The sequence below is a fragment of the Amblyomma americanum genome, unplaced genomic scaffold (assembly GCF_052857255.1).
Source record: "Amblyomma americanum isolate KBUSLIRL-KWMA unplaced genomic scaffold, ASM5285725v1 scaffold_172, whole genome shotgun sequence".
Lineage (NCBI taxonomy): Eukaryota > Metazoa > Arthropoda > Arachnida > Ixodida > Ixodidae > Amblyomma > Amblyomma americanum.
Genome location: NW_027526644.1, coordinates 30,738 through 49,188, shown reverse-complemented (window position 1 = coordinate 49,188; position 18,451 = coordinate 30,738). Strand labels below are relative to the sequence as shown.

Sequence of the window (18,451 nt, the reverse complement as noted above, 5' to 3'; positions counted from 1 at the left end):
TATTCAAAGAGGGGACCGGTCGAAGCAGGATGGAAGCAGGAAGCCTAGCAGCGTCCTTCAGCTCTCTCTTTTTCTTCCTCTTTCTCCGCGGGTCAGTCCTTCATCTTCTGCTTCTTCCGTCGAGGTTCTGTGGAAGCACGTTACAATATATATATATATATATATATATATATATATATATATATATATATATATATATATGCTCAGTATATGGGCTGCCACTCAGCACGTTGATGAAGCCAGACGAATGTGGGCAAATAGCTTGCATTCCCGCCTTCAAGCTAAATATATTCTGCATAGAATATGCAATTAAGCATGTAATTTAGGTTATATGCGCTTCAAAATGGCAAAGCATATAGGTAGACGAATTCCGGCTGCCAGCAATAACTGATGCGGTGCCCTCTTCCGACCTATACCCTGGTACAAATGGTTCTTGTCAGTTTTGTTGGAGGTCATTTGATAATTTGAACTTTTTATGGTCTCTTGGTGTTCGATTTAATGAGATTTTGCAGTAATACACATTTTGTTGAAATCTACAATAGCACCTTTGAGATTAACCTTTTTTTTTGAAATTGAGTAAAGCAGACTTGTTCCGCAGATCATATCTTTGTAGCATAAGGCGAAATGTGGTTTACGAGAAACTTAGTGCTGTGCTCAAAAATATGCAGTGAAAGCTCTTTAATCCGGTCGGCAAAAGACCAGAAAGAAAAGAGAAAAGCTAAGAAAACAATTTGTAAAGTTGTTCTGCAAGGAGCTGAAACATTGTCGCTTGCTTTTGACATGAAAACTGCACGGCAATGATGCACGGAGGCGCGGAGCGCCTTAGTCTAGCTGCAATTTTGTAACAGTTTGCAGTATATATTTACCATGACGCCACGCTAATAGCCCCGCGCCAGCGCCTAGCGTGCTTTCCAACACCGTTCAAATCCAGCGCGCTGCTGCCAGGTCACGTGGCAGGACGCAGCACACCCTCCTCCCTTCCTCTCCCTCGGTGCAGTTCCGGAGTGATATCCGGCTAGGCCTTACGCCGCACCGTGCCGTGCTGCTGCTGTTCGTGTGCTGTTTGTGTCTGATTTCAAAATCGTTCCTTCAAACTTCCGTTTGGATTTTTTGCTTATAGTAGCTTGCGCCGCATGTCAGCAATGCAGCCGTTCGCGTACTTTGTGAAAAGTGACCACGCCGAGAAGCATGGAGCCGTTTCATATTGACAACACGTTCGGCTTCAACCGTAGCAACCGCGAAGCAAGAGAAGAAAGCGGTTACTGGAATGCGTCGAGTCCTCGTTTCCACAACACGTTCGACTTCAACCATAGCAGCCGCAAAGCAAGAGAAGAAAGCGGTTACTGGAATTCGTAGAGTCTTCGTTTCCAGGTGAGACCCATATTGTAGCGCAAGAGTGCGTGCAATTTGTGACCGCGAAAATAAACGAGGGAGCGCAAAGGCGAGAAGGAGCGGAAGGGACGAGGCTCTGTCAGCTCTGTCCTGTTCGTTTCCCTTCGGCATTGCGCGTGAGTCACTGGTTGTTTCCGCGGCAGCAAAGTGCATTCCACATCGAATCATCAAACTGCAGGTCCGTCAGTGTTCACAGTGTATGCGTTGCGACGCGAGCGCCGAGGTGTATGCATAGATGCGTTTGCTGAATGGCAGGCGCGCGTAGGAGTCCTAAATGTAAATGTGGCAATTGTATACCGCCCAGCAAGGCGCGTGACTATGTTTTGGGCTTTCGTTAAGGTGGTTGCCCGACTTCCTGTTCATTATTCGACGTGGGGCGTGATCGTGCACTGCCTGCACGCGTGTTTTTGACGCCAGTATCGGCCCGTTGCGAACTGCCGATAGCGTGCGCCGCTCGGTCTGTTTAGCGTTCTGTTATTCGCTACGCGTATGTGCGTCTTTATAGTAATCTGATGTGGCGTCTTAAGGTTAGAACACACCTCTACGAGCCGATTACACCAGCTGTCAAGCTCAGAGTGGGAGGGGTGTGACGCGTCAAGGCATGCAAGCGACTGAGTGAATTGAAGCGACGTGTCACTGCGATACCACAACAGGTAGCTGCCTGCTCGATCACTTCTGTAACATTGGTACCGTTGCCTGCAGCTGTAAAGTTCTTTTAGTTGCTGGCGGCCGTGAATAAAAGTCATTGCTGAAAGATGACGAAGAAGTAGCCATAGAAAAAGAGCGCTTTGTAACCCTTTCAAATTAAGTAGTTTTGAATAACCTAAGTAGTACAGAGCTGATCATAAAAACTAGTGTGGGCAAGTGGCGTTATGTATTTGAAGTTTGGCTGTTTAAACATTTTCTTGTGGTTGTGTGAAATGCAGGCAATACAAATAATTATCAGGAAATGCCAGGCATTGTGGGTGCAAAATACACAGCTGGAAATTATGTTATGCAGGTGAAGTGCCTTCTCTTCAGTAATGAAGAGGTCTGAAAAGAGCTTCATCGGAGAAGATGTCTCCACTGTCGAGATTTGGGGCTGTTCTTCTCTGTGCCTGTTCAGCATACATTGCAGAGCACAAGTATGTGTTGAGTTTTCTCAGATCTGTTTTTTTTCACCTCTGCATTGAGATCAGTGTGTTGCAATGTCTGCTTTGGACCAGAACGTTGATGGCATGTATTGGCATTCCCCTATTCAAAATAACGTGTGTGTCTCTTCTCAATAGGTCATCATCAGATAGTGCCAGTTTCACGCTCAGAAAGAAGCAGTGCTTATATACAGGGGTGTCTCGGCTGGCCTCGGAACCCTTACAGAACTAGCGAGGAATCTGAGACTTCCCGTACTAGAATGCTTATAAGGAGCGTATGAATCCGAAGCAATCAACCATTTTTTTTTTCTTGTTAGTGGTGGTTGGAACATTTCTCCTGTCATTTCTAAAATTTCGTGGTGATTTTTAGCAAGAATCATTAACACGTTTTCTTATAGCCAAAACGCAAAAAATGCAACGTTGACAGCACAACACACAGGGTGGAAGAAAAAGGGAAACCCGCACCCTCATACCACGATTGAGTCCATAGCTGGCCGCTCAACTCCAAGGCTACAAAGCAACAGCGAGCACAATGGCATAGCCTCAGCTCAGCCGCTTTCTCTCTCTCCCTCTCTAGTTCCCTCCCCACCCGTTCTCGAGTCACTAGAGACCCCCTCAATGCAGCCAGGCTTTAAGAAATGCCAATATGAAGTAATGGGCTACAGGGCAGCATTTTAAGGTGATATTACAGCATGAGAACAATGCTTTTATTCTTTTTTCCTCTAGTATCCATCTCCCATGGCACTCCTCATAGACACTCATAGTAGAAGGATAACCATGTGAAGCTTCTGCAGTAATGCCGGTGTCACATGGCACTCCTCAGAGACTGGTCCAGCAAATATATTTCACTTGATGAAAAGAATATGAATGGTGTTATATAGTGCAGCTATGAATGCACCTCAAAGATGAGAAACATTAATTGGACTTGAAGCTTGGCAGCTTCTCTTCTGTGGCCTCTCACTGTATAACGAAAGTAAAAACAGCGCTAATTTTTACACAAACCACAAAGAAAGAACAGACAGGACAGCGCCCGTCCTGTCTGTTCTTTCTGTGTTGTTTATGTAAACATTAGCGCTGTTTTTACTTTTGTTACACAATGTTACACCAACTAGTCCAGCAAGAGGTACTGTTAAATGAACTTTTCACTGTAGTTGCAATATTTTTACTGCTTCTAGATCTGAGTGGAAAATAAGCACTGTCTACTGCAAACTACTTCAAGGTCTGTTGAATTATAGCCTGTGCACAAAAAAGCTAAAAGTGCTAAATGAAAAAAGGTGAATGTTCACCATAAATTGTTACCTCTGTGATTATCTTGGTCAGTTCTGATTTTTTTTTGCCATTTCACTTGCTTGGTGATGACACTGTGCAAGTTCAGTGAATATACTTGCTCTGTTACACTTACAGGAAATTAGGAGCTTGTAGTGACCTGTTTGACTCAGCCTTTCGGCATGCTACCTGATATCATAGTTCAACAAAGCTTGAAAGAAACTGCATATACTATGGACACCAGATGTTTGCTTGCGTCTTTTTTCAAATGCCTTAGACATTAATATGCAGGCGCGGACAGAAGTAAACGAAGCGCGCCGCACAAGAAAGAACTGCTTTTCAGCGCCGCCTAGCAAAACCACACGTAAGCTCAAAATCGCGACACGCATATGCAGGCCCCCTACCAGCGCAACTCTCATTGCTCCGCTCGCCTCTCATTCGGCCGTAGTCAGGGTCACGCTGATGATGGTTATGATCAGATGGCTGCGCCCTTAGTAGCGAGCGGGCATTTCGGAGCGCACAGACCGCTGCCTTGAAGCCAAAAATCCCGCGGGGGCGACGCTATCATTATGTCGTTTCATCTGTGACAGCTGTGGGGCGTTTCCATTGCAAATAGCGAGCGTCCTTCGAACTTTAGTTGCTTCTGGGATTCATTTCCATCTCGCTGTAGACCAAATAAACGCAAAAGCACTCGATCCACCACCGCAGTTTCGGGATCTTTTATACAGTTACCGTTCATTTTCGGCTTGCTCCTACGACGAACCGACGGAGCGGCAAAGCATGCGCCCTGTGTGTCTGTACTGCACCACAGTGCTCCTGCATTGGAACCTCGCCTAGGAGGTCAGCTTAAAAGGAGATGAAACCGCCGCTCTTGGCGCTTTTTGCAGCGCGATCCAGCGTCTCAAGGATAGTGACTGCTTCCAAATGTGCTGGATGCAGCTGTTGGGTTTTCACACCTATATTCTCAAACAGACCAATGTCTATATGTAACCGGTAGCTGTGAAGTAATACAGCTCGTACAGAAGAGTTTGGATCACTTGCTGGGTTCTGTCGTGGCTCATACTCTGATTAGTGGGCGATCACGGATACTACGCGGATATTACGCGGGGCACGCAACAGTGACGCACTGCTGCCGCGGCATTGATGTGGGTGAGACAGCGGGTGCTTGTAGTCATCCTAAGATCCAAAGGTGCATGAAAAGTGATTACCATGAGCTCTGCTCCGCACATGACAGCGCGATACGCAGCGCACAGTCTCAGTGGTGATAAGAGCAGGATCCATTATAGGGGCAGTTTGTTTCGGGGGAGACAGGCAGGGTGCATACACTAGCGCTGCGTCAGCGCCTGGTAGGAACAAGGCGAATCATCAGTGATAACTGTAGAAAATTAACACAAAACTGCGGCAGTATGCCGAGTGTTTCGAGCGCGTTTGCTTGCGAGTGAGACGCAGCAGAGTCCCAGCGGCAGCAAAAGTTCGAAACATGCGGGTTGTTTGCGGCGCAAACATGCCTCCAGCTGTCTCAAACGAAGCGGCTTAATGGTAGAGCTGTCCCCGCGCAATTTGCCTTATCAAGACAGCGGTCTTTGTTTTCCGAAATGTTCGCTAGCTACACAGAGCACGACTATCCAATCATGATCATCATCAGCACGACACAGACGCCGGACGAATGCGAGGCAAGCGGAGCATTGAGAGGGTCGCGCCGGAAGCGGGCCTGCACATGCGCGTGGCGATTTCCAGCTCTCGTCTGGTTTGGCTAGGCGGCGCTGACACGCAGTTCTTGTGTGGCACGCTCTGTTTACTTCTGTCCGCACCTGTACATGGACCACCCCGTGATATTTGCTCTATGACTGGTAAATAATTTATAATTGTCTTTCTCTTTGTTGTTTCAGTATTATCAACCGAACGATGGCTGCGACGTGTAGTTGGTTTTCAGGTCATGGCAAAAGCAAGAAAACTGGTAATATAACTGCTGCTATGGCATTTGTTGTCATTCCAGCTTTTGAAACAGGCTGTTTTAGGTGTTGTATTGAATTAAAACTGCATATCAACATTTATATTGTAGCCTTTTCCATGCCTCAGCAGACCTAAAGGCCAACTAGGCATCACAGCCATCAATTGGCTGATCAAGCCTAAACAACATCAGAGAAGGAAATGGAATTATAAATTATTTAATGATAGGCAAATACCATTTGAGGATTCGTGTATTCTAATGTCTAATGCAGCGTTTAAAAAAATATGTGACCATAGTTGCATTTTTATAGTCCTTGAAACTTATTTTTTAGGTGTTTTCTATTTCACTGCTCTCAATTTGCAGAGGCAGCAGTGTTCAGTACCGCTTACCTTCTTTTTGTTGTTCTCTTTTCATTCATTGGTTGGGCCCTGTTTTCCTGTGTTATTTTGTGTTCTGTAATCGCATAGTGCATTCCTTCTTTTTTGTTTGTGCACCGCTTCAGTTCAGTGTTTTTATGTGGCAGGCCTCATGACAGCTGGCCGCTTTCCTTTCATTTTTGCCTTCTCCTCTGACGGTTCTCATGGTACTAGACAAAATATAGTTTACTGAAAGGCTGAATTCTAAATTGTACAACATCATTAAGGTGCCCTCTTCCTTTTTAGCACATGCCATTAATGGTGATGCCTACTGTTGCCAAGAATCTTACATTGACACAAATTTGTTTCACAAGTGCAGGGCATGCTTTGCTCTCATGTAGAGTTTGTGCATTTACAGTGTATAGCTTGTACATTGTCTCTTAGTTGGTGACTGACAGAGTGGCCTCATTGGTTGGCTTTTATATAGTTATGAAGGTTAGAATTTGTTTTTCTCACTGCTGATGAGCTTTACAGGAGCTTATGATGCCTTCAACAGTCATGTCTTTTTTATTGCTTTAGTTAGGATACTGAGGCTCAAATGAGCGAGCATCTGAGACCAAAATACCAGTATAACTTCGTGCCGTTTGTCAGCTTTCTTTATGATGTGAATAACTGTTCAAGTAGGAAATAATTTCAGGTCTTAGTGGTCCTTCATTTTCTTTTGCTTTTCAGCCTTTATGCCAGATGTCAGATTTTGGAGGATAGTTTGTCACATCCTTCATCATTGAAGTAGGTAGCACAATGTACCAGCCGTGACAATTGGTCATTATAACTAAGCACCCCACCTTCCCTTTATGAGCACGCCAAAGCTGAGATCTCATGGCAACTTTGATGAGTATTTACACCTGAAGTTGTCTTGTTACAAGCATAATGTTACGGACCACTTTAAAATTTCCTTATGCTATTAGGTTCAAATCATGTTTTTGCTTGCTGTCAAACTCGCTCAACGGCACTTTCATTGTGAAAATTAGTATAACACTTGGAAAAGGCAGCCAGGTCCTTCATTGAATGTGAGTGGTGCACACTGGAATCCTGCTCCTGCAGCAAATCATGTGGGTCATATTGGAGGTTGTGTTAAAAAGTAATGAAGCATAGATATGAAAATGGTGATACACAGTTATTACCATTTTGTGGCCCTTGACCAATTTCTGTCTTTTAAAGGCACTGTACTAAAAAGAAACTGAAGTGCACTGGAGCCGCTGGAAACCTTTTGTGTGAAGAAAAGGCATAATGACTGTGCTCATGACAATTTCATCATTGTGCAAAATTTCAAAATGACCATTTTACTACTTCTTTATGAATATGTACTCTCTAGTGTCACATAAGGTGTAATGACTGAACTTGTCTCTAATTTTTCTTTGCACTTCAGTTTTGTTTCTATTTATATTTTGTATTTCTTGCCATGAACAGCACAGGCCATGCACTCCTGTATTACTTTCTATAAGGAAACAGTGGCAAGTAAAGTGTCTGCGTGTGGGCCCCTCGTTGAACACTATTCTAAGGCACTAAGTTGTTTGCCTTGGACTCAATAGTTCATGCGCTTCTAGCTGAAAAAATAAGTAATGTTTCGTTCAATTTTGACTACAAGAACTTTGCTAACTAGGCAGCATGTTGAGGATACATTAGATTTACTGCAGGTCAACCGGCATTAGTGCCTTGCTTGACAAGGGCATGGGCAAGAACTGCAATTAGAAAATTGCTCTTAGCAGTCACTGCGAAGCCGCCGCGGTGGCTGAGTGGTTATGGCACCCGGCTGCTGGCCCGAAAGACGCAAATTCCATCCCGGCCGCAGCGGTCAAATTTCGATGAAGGCGAAATTCTTGAGGCCCGTGTACTGTGCGGTGTCAGAGCACTCTAAAGAACCCCAGGTGGTCGATACTTCTGGAGCCCTTCATTACGGTGTCTCTCATAGCCTGAGTCGCTTTGGGACGTTAAACCCATATAAACCAAACCAGTCACTGCGTGTTGATTTAAACACTGGCAGTGCTCCTACTATTTTTATTTTCAGTATTTGCTACCACACATACTAATCTGCGATTTTCAAGGATGAAGTCAATTCCTTTTCAATAATTGTGCAGTTAAAGTTGCATGTTCTAAAATTCGAAGCAAGCAGTTGCCTTTTGTACTTCACACTCCTATCAGAACTCACCACTATTGCATGACACCATCAACATCAAGGTGCAAGTCTTGTGTTGGTAATAAACGAAATGGTTTCTACTTTCTTGTTTCAACAGGCGTTAAAGCATGCTGCTGTTGTTGCTGTGAAGCATACAAATACAATTATTATCATATTCCTGGCTGCAAATATGGCTAAGAATTTTTATATGCGTGTTCTTTTTCCTTTAGGTGCATCTGAATTCAAGGTAGAGAAGGCAGTGTATGACACCGTGAAGGGAATCCCAATGGATGCAGTATTTCACAAGAGAACTGCCATTCCCATCTGGTCAACAGAAGCAGTTGTACTATGCAGTTCCAGTGGCAAGTGCTCAGGAGGTGACAGCGGAAGGCAAGGAAAAGGTTCTCCACAAGGCTCAGAATACAGGGCTGGGATAGTCGGTTCTGGGAAGAATTATGAGACATCATTCCAGCGCACAAAAATTATGTCCGGTGTCCGTGGTGTCTATCCTCTTCGTTCGTGTATTTTTGTGCGCTGGAGTGTGAAAAATGGATGCACTGAGAGGTAATTGCTAGCTGTAGCTGGATTTACCTCAGGGGCATATACTCACTCCATCAGTGTATGTGAGAATTACGACTCAGGTTTGTTAGTGGTTTATAAAATGAAAGCGCCAAACAAAGGATAATGCCAGACATACAAGACGTGATCAAATAATTGTAGATATCTTCATGTGAAAGTTTATTTAGAGGAGGTTAATTGATGGGTTCAGTTAGCTCGTGTGAGGATAAAAGCAGCTTAAAAGCCTAGGCTCTATGTTCAGTGCGGCAGTGCATAATCAGTGAAATTACTCATAATGAACATTTAGTGAATATGTACTTCTCATGCCATGGAAACAGAAGATGTACGGTACTTAGCAGTCATTTGCCCTGAAGCTTGGATTTTAGCTACTGAGGCCTAAGTGATGCTGATTCAGTATATACATACGTGGGTGCGGCCACATTTGCCATCATGAATCCTCTGGTTGCCTCTACTTAACAACGAAAATTTGTATGTTATAACTTGTAGCCATCACTGAAAGCATTTTGCAGGAAAATAAGCTTGAATTGAATGCTAGCTGGCCTATTGTTTAACTGTCAGATGCCATGATGGAAGTGACTGTTAGAGTCCATCATGTAGCCCATAATGAACCCCTGTTTGCCCTTACCTTCTCTGCTCTCTTGTCTAGCTGTTATGCATACAGTTTTACAAGTCATGTTCTAACTTCAGCTACTTCATTTTACGTGTAAAAAGATTTTGGCTACTTTTTACTCAAGCAGAGGTGTGCTTGAGCACTCTTTTGCTAGCTTTGCTGCATGCTTTGTAAAAATAGTTTGTAGCATTGAATATGACAAAGCATATCTTAGCCACTTTTTTCACACTTAGCAGGGACGGCCCAGCGGGGCCTGTAGAGATGGCTCGAAGCGGTTGCAATATTTTGTTGCATACATGTTGGGAGGAATCATGCGACTAGTGAGTTACGTATATGTGTGGCAGTAAACATTGCTACTTTGGAAAAGGTGCCGGTCTGCCATACAATGTCAGCGAAGCTTAACGAACCCCACTTTGTCTAAACTAATTTGGAGCCCTGCACTACAGTGTCCTGAAGCCATTATTGTTTTCCGCCTTGCTGTGAGAAGCGGATCTTGCAAGTGATCTGCCTGCTTAGAACCAGTCAACTTGTTAAGCTTATTCACTTAACTCATAATCAACTCAGACATTTTTTATAACTGGAACCTTAACGCTTGGATGCACCAAAAGAAGTGCATCTCACTGGAAGACAGGGCGTGCTAGGCACTATAGTGGGCAATGCACAGTACGCAGAATCTAGTGTGGGTTTTGTATGTGTGCAAGTGTCTGCAGGTACTCTACAGTCAACTGCACCAGAGGCTCAGGATGTGCATAGCAAGCTATACCTAAACAAAACTCGTGCGCTCAGGCAGCTTTGGTTTTAATACATTCAGCAGGAAAAATAATCTGGCAGCTTTTTTTTGCGCTTCTGTTGGGGTTTTAATAGTGCCAGAGTTCATCGCATCTTGTTTAAGATTTCCTTTCGAATCATTAACATTCCACCCTTGTCATTTTGTATGTGGCATTCAGCTGAAAATAAATTTCCGCAGTCGGCTTTTTATGATTTGCTGCCACTTTTTTGGAAGAAATTAAGAGGAATGGTCTCCTAAATAGATGCAGCCAGCCATGCAGTGCTTTACAGTTCTGCACCCTGTGCGCATAAAGTCTCAATACATGGATTTTGTCACCCTGAAATATACTCGCATCAGATATTTTTTTAGTCGAACTACATCTTGTCTCCTTTTTGTGCCCATCTTTATGGGCATCTTGTAATCATTGCTGTGATTCCTTAATTTCTCTTATTTTTGTTTTCTGCAGCAGTAGAATTTCCATATCAATTTATTTCTCTAGGCTACCAAGTATTAGTATCTCTGAGCCTGGTAATGAATCAAATTACCGGAGATGCTAGAGTGCTGTTGATTGTCTCAGAAAGCCTGACTGTGTTGGAAGGACTGTCATGCTCAATATCAGCTGCAATGCCAAAATATGACGAATTCAGATTATGATGCAGGTGTACCCAACTGTATTGTAAATATATGCAGTTAGCTATGAATACAAAAGAAAAACACAACGCAATAATTCACATTTTCATTCACACAGCATGATGATGAACAGGGGCAAGGGAGGAGGGACCTCAAAGTGTTTTTCGGTGTCTTGCCCCTTGTCCATGTTCATCGTTGTACTGTGTGAATGAAAGTGTGAAATACTTGCTCATCCAGATACCGATTTCAAGCAAATTAATGCAAGTGGGCTGCTTTATGTGAGTAGCATTGATTTACTATAAAGCAGAAGTCAGTTGATTTACTGTAGAGGCATTGCGAGTCGTATTGAATGTGTACTGTATAATTGCACCACTGAGCTAAATTTAATAGCAGTATTTGCTGGTTGTCTTTGCACCGTGATTAATATTGTGTATTTCACACAAATTCGTGATTTTGTTCTGTTGTTCTTCAGGCATTGTGGCTACACAGCTGGAGTCAAGCTGCTATCAGGGAAATTCAACCTATTCGACTTTGCCAGAAAAGACGCACGCTATGATGGTTGGGGCCTCCATCTTGACTATACTGCCAATTTTGTCTACCAATGAAGCTAAGGACGCTTTTGGCCAAATGTGAGCATTTTTTCTTTCTTTACGATACGTGCTTGCTCTTCGGCAAGAACAGAAATGATGTGGTTATGTGCATGCTCCAGTGTACAATCATGTGGAAAATTATGACGCTGCGAGTGTGTGCCATACTATGCCTAACTGCGTGCAGGTGCCATCTGATGAAATGCTCGTGCCATCAAGGCCGGCGCAGCGAGATTGATGGATGTTAGTGCACCTGACTCGACATCAGGAGTGCTTGCTGTTTTACACCATTTGGCATGCATTCGCTGGGATCTCTTAATTTTTCTCACGATAGTATGTCCAAACTCACAGCATCTCAATCAAGACATTCTACGGTATACCAACCGCACCAAACCGAATGGTAGATCGACCACACCAGGAAACACCAAACGAAACCACACCAGAGCCGGTATTAGACAACCGGGTCACAGCACAGAAAACTAGACCAGAAACACACTAAAGCACACCACACTACGCCACATCAGGACCCGTGTCTGAAAACCCTGGTCTGGTCGGAACACCAGACACAGTCACACCAGAACCCGTGTCTAAAAAAGCCAGTTTGGTGTAAACACCAGAAACGGGCTAGTGTTTTTTTTCGACTGGGTATATGGCATTTCTTTCAATTGTGCCTATGAACGACTGGCAACGTATTGATTCCTTTCAATATAATTTTGATGCATAGTGTTTTGTTCAGCTGTAGGTTAATTTGAGCCCTCTACATATGGTGAGTCCACTTCAGATTAAGTTGGGACTTCGAAATTGCCTCATGTTGCATTTGGATTGTAGACCTGAAAGCTTCATTTTGTACAAGTGTATTTGAAAGAGGATTTGCTGTATATAATATCTAGCCTACTACAAGAACTTAGCACAAGCATTAGCCTTGCTGTTCATAGTGGCAGCTGATGGTTATGTTCTTACATCACTCATTTAGCTCCAGACTACAATTTTGCGATGGTTCAAGGTGGCCTTAAAGTAATGGCTTCACTTTTTCCCCCTTGTCTTATTGTTTGGGAAGTGTATGCCATTGAGTCGTGCATAACAGGAAGTTAATATGATGATGCAAAGATTGGCATTTAGAAGACAACAGAGAATTCTGTTATCATTAAGCTGAGTCACACCACTGTGATCATAGGTCTCTGAGTCCTCTGTATTATCCTGTTCTACATCCTTCTGATTTTTTGTTGACTTGCACATGGTTCCTCGAAGAGGGAGTCTTATGAATGGTTGAATGTATGGTTTTCTTGGCATAGTTCACTTTGTATAATCTGTATAATCTATTTCAGATCAAAAAGCTAGCACTCATTGGGAGTGAGCCAGCTGATGAGGCTACAAACTTATTATGAAGACTAGTGAAGACTCCTGTGGCCCTTATGTACACATTGAAGGGGCGGGGCGAAAAAGAAGCATTTAAGAACCTACGGCTGTACAGCGCAATTTTTGGTGAGTACATGTGAATCTTCTGAAGGTTATAGACACTTTGTGAACACACCATCTATTTGCAGGAAAAAGCTACTTTCAATCTGCCTGGTGTGGTTTTCAGCACTTCCGTTATCAATTACTGAGTAGCCATCCAAATATAAAGGACTATAGGTACCAAATTTTTGCTTGTGCGTTTTTTCTTTCAAACCATGCGTTAGACACTCTATACATGTACGACCACTAAATAATTTATTATTTAATTGCATAGTGGTGGTTCAAAAGTGCCAACACACACGGACCAAGAGACGAGACACACAAATCAGCACTGATCTTACAACTGATTTTTTTTATTAGGAAGAAGCACGTCATATATATACACACGGAAAAACAGCGCACATGTGCGATGTCAACAAGACTCCTAGTGCTAGTAAAAGGCAAAAACCGCTTTAAAAGCATGTGTGTATCTGCAGAACCGCTACCCACTATGTAGCATATTGACTTCTCGAAGCGATAATGTAACAGATGATGTACTCACGCACCCATTACTTTTTCTGATAATATGAAACGCCTCAGCTACTTCTCTAGTGGGCTGGTCAGAATGAGCGAACAAGACATCAGTATCGGTGCTAGAAATTTTCTTTAGTGCTAAGATGCGCAAGCTGAAAGTTCGTTTCCGGGCAAGCGTATCTGAGCACAATTCTTGGCAGTTGTTTGTGTCTATCTATCTTGGCAAACATTTGTCGTCACTTCGCGTAAAGGATCCGTTTCTTGTACCTACAGTGGACTCCTCTTAAACGGAACTTGAAGGGGATTCAAACTGTTCTATTTATCAGAAGTTTCATTTAAGCAAAGCACACATATTTCATGTAGAAATATTTATTTACACTGCACCAGCCCTTACTGATCTGGGCGTGAAAAAAAAGGAATCAGTTGTGGTCTGTTTTGCATTCTTCAGTTGCTTTTTAACAAAGTAACTGTGCATATTTGAAAGGCTTTGCGAAAATTCTGCGCTCCCTTCACGTTCAAAGTACTGTAGCAAAAGTGCAACTGCATTCCTAGCTGCGCTGTCTGGCACCGCACTGGGCACAGGGTCCTCGCACTCGTCACTGGAGGAAGAGTGGTCCTCGGCTTGCACTTCTGCAATAATTTCTTCAAGGCGTTCCGCGCGACAGGTGCATACATTTGCATCTATGTCCTCATAGTCTTGTCGTGAGAAAGGGGCAGAGGGCACTATTTGATTAAGTATAGTGTCTGCTTCTTCATGAGCAGTACCTGCCTCTTCATGGGCTATTGGATCGTGTGCTTCGAAGCCTGCATGGTGGAAGCACTTCTGCACTGTTGTTGCCTGAACTTGTTCCCAGGCACGGGCCAATATGTGGATAGCAGACAGCAAGTCAATGACATAATCCTTTCTACTGTCAGCACAAAGCAGCATGCGGTGAAGCAGTTGGCAGCGGTAGTGAACCTTGACGTTCTGGATGACTCCTTGGTCCATTGGTTGGATGACAGCAGTTGCATTGGCAGGGAGGAATTCAAGGCTGATGGACTTCAGCCGTTCCACCTGGCCATGGGCAGGGCAATTATCTACGATGAAGACAACTTTCCTGCCCTGTCTCGTAAACCTTGCGTCCTCCTCCCGCAGCCAATTTTCGAAAATTGCTGTTGTCATCCACGCTCTCCCATTTGCAGTGTAGGCCATAGGTAGATTTCAAATGCCCTTGAAGCAACGTGGGTGTCTCGATTTTCCTACCACCAGCAGCTTTAACTTTTCATCGCCTGCCATATTAGCGCCCACCAGCACGGTAATGCGCTTTTTGCTGCGCTTCCCACCTGTACAGGCTTCGTCTCTGTAGGCGAGAGTCTTCGATGGAAGCTCCTTGTAGAAGAGGCCCATCTCGTCGACGTTGAATACGTCTCGTGGCTCATAGCTGTTTAAAATCTCCTGCAGCCGTCCGCGTTGCCAGTCAGCGCAGACTTCTCTATTCACTGCATTACTTTCTCCTGAGATGGTTTTGAAGACTAGACCATGGCGCTTTTTAAATCTGCTAAGCCATCCATCGCTGACGCAGGAATTCTCAACCCCATTTGCAGGGCTATCTCCCTCGCCTTTTGCTCCAAAATTGGTCCACTTATGGGAAAACTGGCACTCCGCGCACGCTTAAACCACAGAAAAAGAACCTTTTCAAGTTCTTCATACGGTGTCGTCCTCATACGCATCCGGTTGGAAGCGAAGGTCCCAGACTTGACAGCTCCTTGAATGACGTCTTTGTTTTTCATGATCTGCGAAAGCGTCGACTTCGGGATGTCGAACTTCTTCGCAACTTCTGTTCTTGAAAGGGAACTTCCCTCAAGCTCCTGCAGAATTTGTAACTTCTTTTCAAGCAAGAGCGCTTTGTGCGGCCGCTTCTTAACGCTTTCCATCACGTCGACGCACCGACAACACCGGTCGCACGTAGGCATAACGCAGAACGACAACAAAAACAAGATTATCAAGCGACTTACTGGATTGGCTTGTCCCGGCTATAGCGTTGGCTGCAAAGAATTTGTTCATGGTTGCGAGACTGCCGCTGACATATGCGAGCACAAATACGCTCGGGAGGATTCCAAATTTTTAACTTTTGTGCCGTTTAGCCGAGGGTAACACGTTAGTGGTGTTCCAATTATCCGAAGAATTTTACTGCTGCAGATATACGAAACCAACCAAGTAACCCTGCTTAATTTTGTTTATCCGTAAGTTTCATTTAACCGAGTTTCGTTTATTGGGCGTCCACTGTAATTCTGAGGTAGTAGCGGATTTCCTCTGATATCAGAGGCGGGCACTATGTGATGGTTTTAGTGTAGATGTGGTTGATTTGTTTTATTCTCTTCCACACTTTGAACTAATCCAGTATGTTCAGCATTGTATTACGGATGAGAGCGATGAATGCGTGTTCCAAAATGAGTGTGAAATCACAATGGGATTCTTTCTTTAACTCTTATCTTACTACCTGAGTAACACGTTTGTTGAGTGGGATGGTCGTCTTTATATGCAAAAATCGGGTGTGTGCATAGGTGCCAAGGTAGCTCCCATTCTCAGTAACATTTATCTAAGCAGGGTTGATATGAAAGTTGAGACTGATCTAGCCGGTTATTGCATATGCATTTTCTGGTATGTGAATGATTACCTGGTGCTGGCTAGGTCCGTGAATCCCGAATTTGTGTCAAATGTTCATAGTTTTGCATGTAATTGGTTGGAGCTGAGGTTCACACATGAAGTCCCTCAAGAAAGAGTCCTGCAGTTCCTTAATTAAAATTCTTTTTCGAACCCAACCATGTCTGTTGGCAGTATTCCCCTAGAAGTGAAAAGTCCCTTTCGAATTACAGGTCCTTTCATTAAAAGCTTGCAAAAAGTGGCATCGTTACGGGATGCTTAGGCATGGCAGTAAAGAAATCTTATCATAAAATGATGTCCTGTCTCTTAGCCCAAATAGACAGATGTAGGTAAGCTGGTTTCTGGGACTCAGTTCTCGTTTCAAGTGCAGACAGTCCTCCATGAGCTGAAATCGTCTGCAAGTACCTCGGGGCTGGAAAAGGGTTCGGAAGAAGGGAGAAGAAAGGTAGTGGGTTATGCCATATGTCCACACGCTATCGCACCGGATTAAAAAGAGTGAGAAGCAAGCATGGGGCAAAGGTTCTGTTCCCTGCACATAACAAGCTAGAGAGTGGGGGCGGCAGTTCAAAGAAAGCATGAAGGGAGCAGAAGAAATGCTTGCAACATAAATCATGAAAATAGATGGCGTAGAAGAGAATACTGGCGTAGCATATCAAATCCCTCAGTCCTGTGGCCTTACCTACATAGGTCGAATTGGCCGCTGCGTTAACGTGCGGCTCATGGAGCACGCTAATTCTTTAGGAAAGAAACAAACCTAGCTAAGCATTGTTTCACGTGCAAACGTACGCCATTTTTTTTACGATACTGATGTCTTGTTCGCTCATTCTGACCAGCGCACTAGAGAAGTAGCTGAGGCGTTTCATATTATCAGAAGAAGTAATGGGTGCGTAAGTATGCATCTGTTACATTATCGCTTCGAGAAATCAATATGCTACTTAGTGGGTAGTGGTTCTACAGATATTCACGTGCTTTTAAAGCAGTTTTTCCTTGTACTAGCACTAGGAGTCTTGTTGACACTGCGCATGTGCGCTGTTTTTTGTGTGTGTATATATGACGCGCTTCTTCCTAATAAAAAATCTGTAGTAAGTTCAGCGCTGGTTTGTGTGTCTCGTCTCTTACATTGTCCGTGTGTGTTTGCGCTTTTGTATGGATCAACACCAACTAGCGCAATGTGCAGTTTTTCTGCAATTTAATTTCTTCTTGACGCTGTTTCGGTTTCCTAAGTCAAACGATGACTGTGACATGTAGATGGTGTTTAATTCACATGAGGCATAAAAAATCGGTTATATTATTGCCGACAGGTGTTTTTGTCATTCCAGGTCTTGGAAGAGGCTGGATTAAATGTCGTAGTCAATTAAAGCTACATATCAGTGATTGTATTAGTTTTTCTAGTTGCATCATGTGACCAAAACATCAACTTGACGACAGTCGGCGTTCGGTCGATGAAACCAAAACAGCATGAGAGAAGAAATTCGATTAAAAATTATTTAGCGGGGTTGTAGGCAAGTACTACCTGGTAATCCATGTATTTTATTATCTAACGCATCATTGGACAGAAGAAAGCACGCAATAAATTTAGGTGTCTATATTCCTTTAATGGCTCATGCACCTTTCGGTTATTCTTATTATGGATATTTATGTTTATTATGGTTACGGATATTAACAGCAAACGAAATTTGCTGATATTTCAAGCATTGCACATTGTAGCATTGCATACGGCTTTGAAGCATTTCCTGAAAGATGTGACTATAATACTTTGGAAAGTGATTTTTATCCACCATACTGAATATCAATTTGATGTGTGTGTTTATTTGTTCACTTTTACATCTGCTATGCAGCGCAGAATCCCAACAGCCACCATGGAAGGCAACAACAGAGTGGCTGCGTTCGTGCTGGGGGCGAGAGACTGGGATGGTGGTCGGAAAGTTCGGATGAAGGGGCGGACCCTTCACCCCAGTAATTGGGGCTTTGTATGCAAGAATGCCCAAAATGTCTTGCAAAAACAAATAAATAAATAAGAAGCATTCTTACTTGCATTGTAATTTCAGTAGTAACATGTACACAAAAAATACTGATGAAGTGAAGAAAGCCTCTCTGGGTTGGCAAGGTGGGCCTTAAGACTAATTGGGTCGGTGGGCCCAAAGGCATACAGCTATTGGTTTTATATGGGTTACCTTTGTTGACTTCCCGCAAGTTATCACCTAAGAAGCCCACTGGGACCAGAACGGCTAAACCACAGGGGCCCAGTACGGGCTTGCCCACGGGTGCCCAGTACGGGCTAGCCCACGGAGGCCCGACACGGGCCAGCCCACAAAGTCCCGACACGGGCCAGCCCACAAAGGCCCGGCACGGGCGAGCCAACGGTGGCCCGGCACGGGCTAGCCCACAGAGGC

General features: G+C 43.9%; 1 protein-coding gene across 2 annotated transcripts; it reads left to right on the top strand.

Annotated features, from left to right (window-relative positions):
* The first annotated feature begins 1,040 nt into the window (after nucleotides 1-1,040).
* Nucleotides 1,041-18,088, top strand: LOC144112469 (uncharacterized). 2 transcript variants are annotated; one of them, XM_077645300.1, is made up of 7 exons: nucleotides 1,041-1,371; nucleotides 2,393-2,516; nucleotides 5,678-5,745; nucleotides 8,502-8,672; nucleotides 11,332-11,488; nucleotides 12,772-12,928; nucleotides 17,897-18,088. In XM_077645300.1, the coding sequence occupies exons 2-6, from the start codon at nucleotides 2,449-2,451 to the stop codon at nucleotides 12,782-12,784; spliced, it is 477 nt and encodes a 158-aa protein (XP_077501426.1). In that variant the 5' UTR covers nucleotides 1,041-1,371; nucleotides 2,393-2,448; the 3' UTR covers nucleotides 12,785-12,928; nucleotides 17,897-18,088. The 2 variants fall into 2 exon arrangements, with proteins under 2 accessions (XP_077501426.1, XP_077501425.1); XM_077645299.1 differs by lacking the exon at nucleotides 2,393-2,516.
* Nucleotides 18,089-18,451: the final 363 nt, after the last annotated feature.

Bases quoted from the DNA above. Each gene is read 5' to 3' on its own strand.
- LOC144112469 (XM_077645299.1), top strand. From the start codon at position 1,268: ATGCGTCGAGTCCTCGTTTCCACAACACGTTCGACTTCAACCATAGCA. The intron at 1,372-5,677 runs GTGAGACCCATA...TTGTTGTTTCAG, and splicing joins CGTAGAGTCTTCGTTTCCAG to TATTATCAACCGAACGATGG. The intron at 8,673-11,331 runs GTTCTCCACAAG...GTTGTTCTTCAG, and splicing joins CAGCGGAAGGCAAGGAAAAG to GCATTGTGGCTACACAGCTG.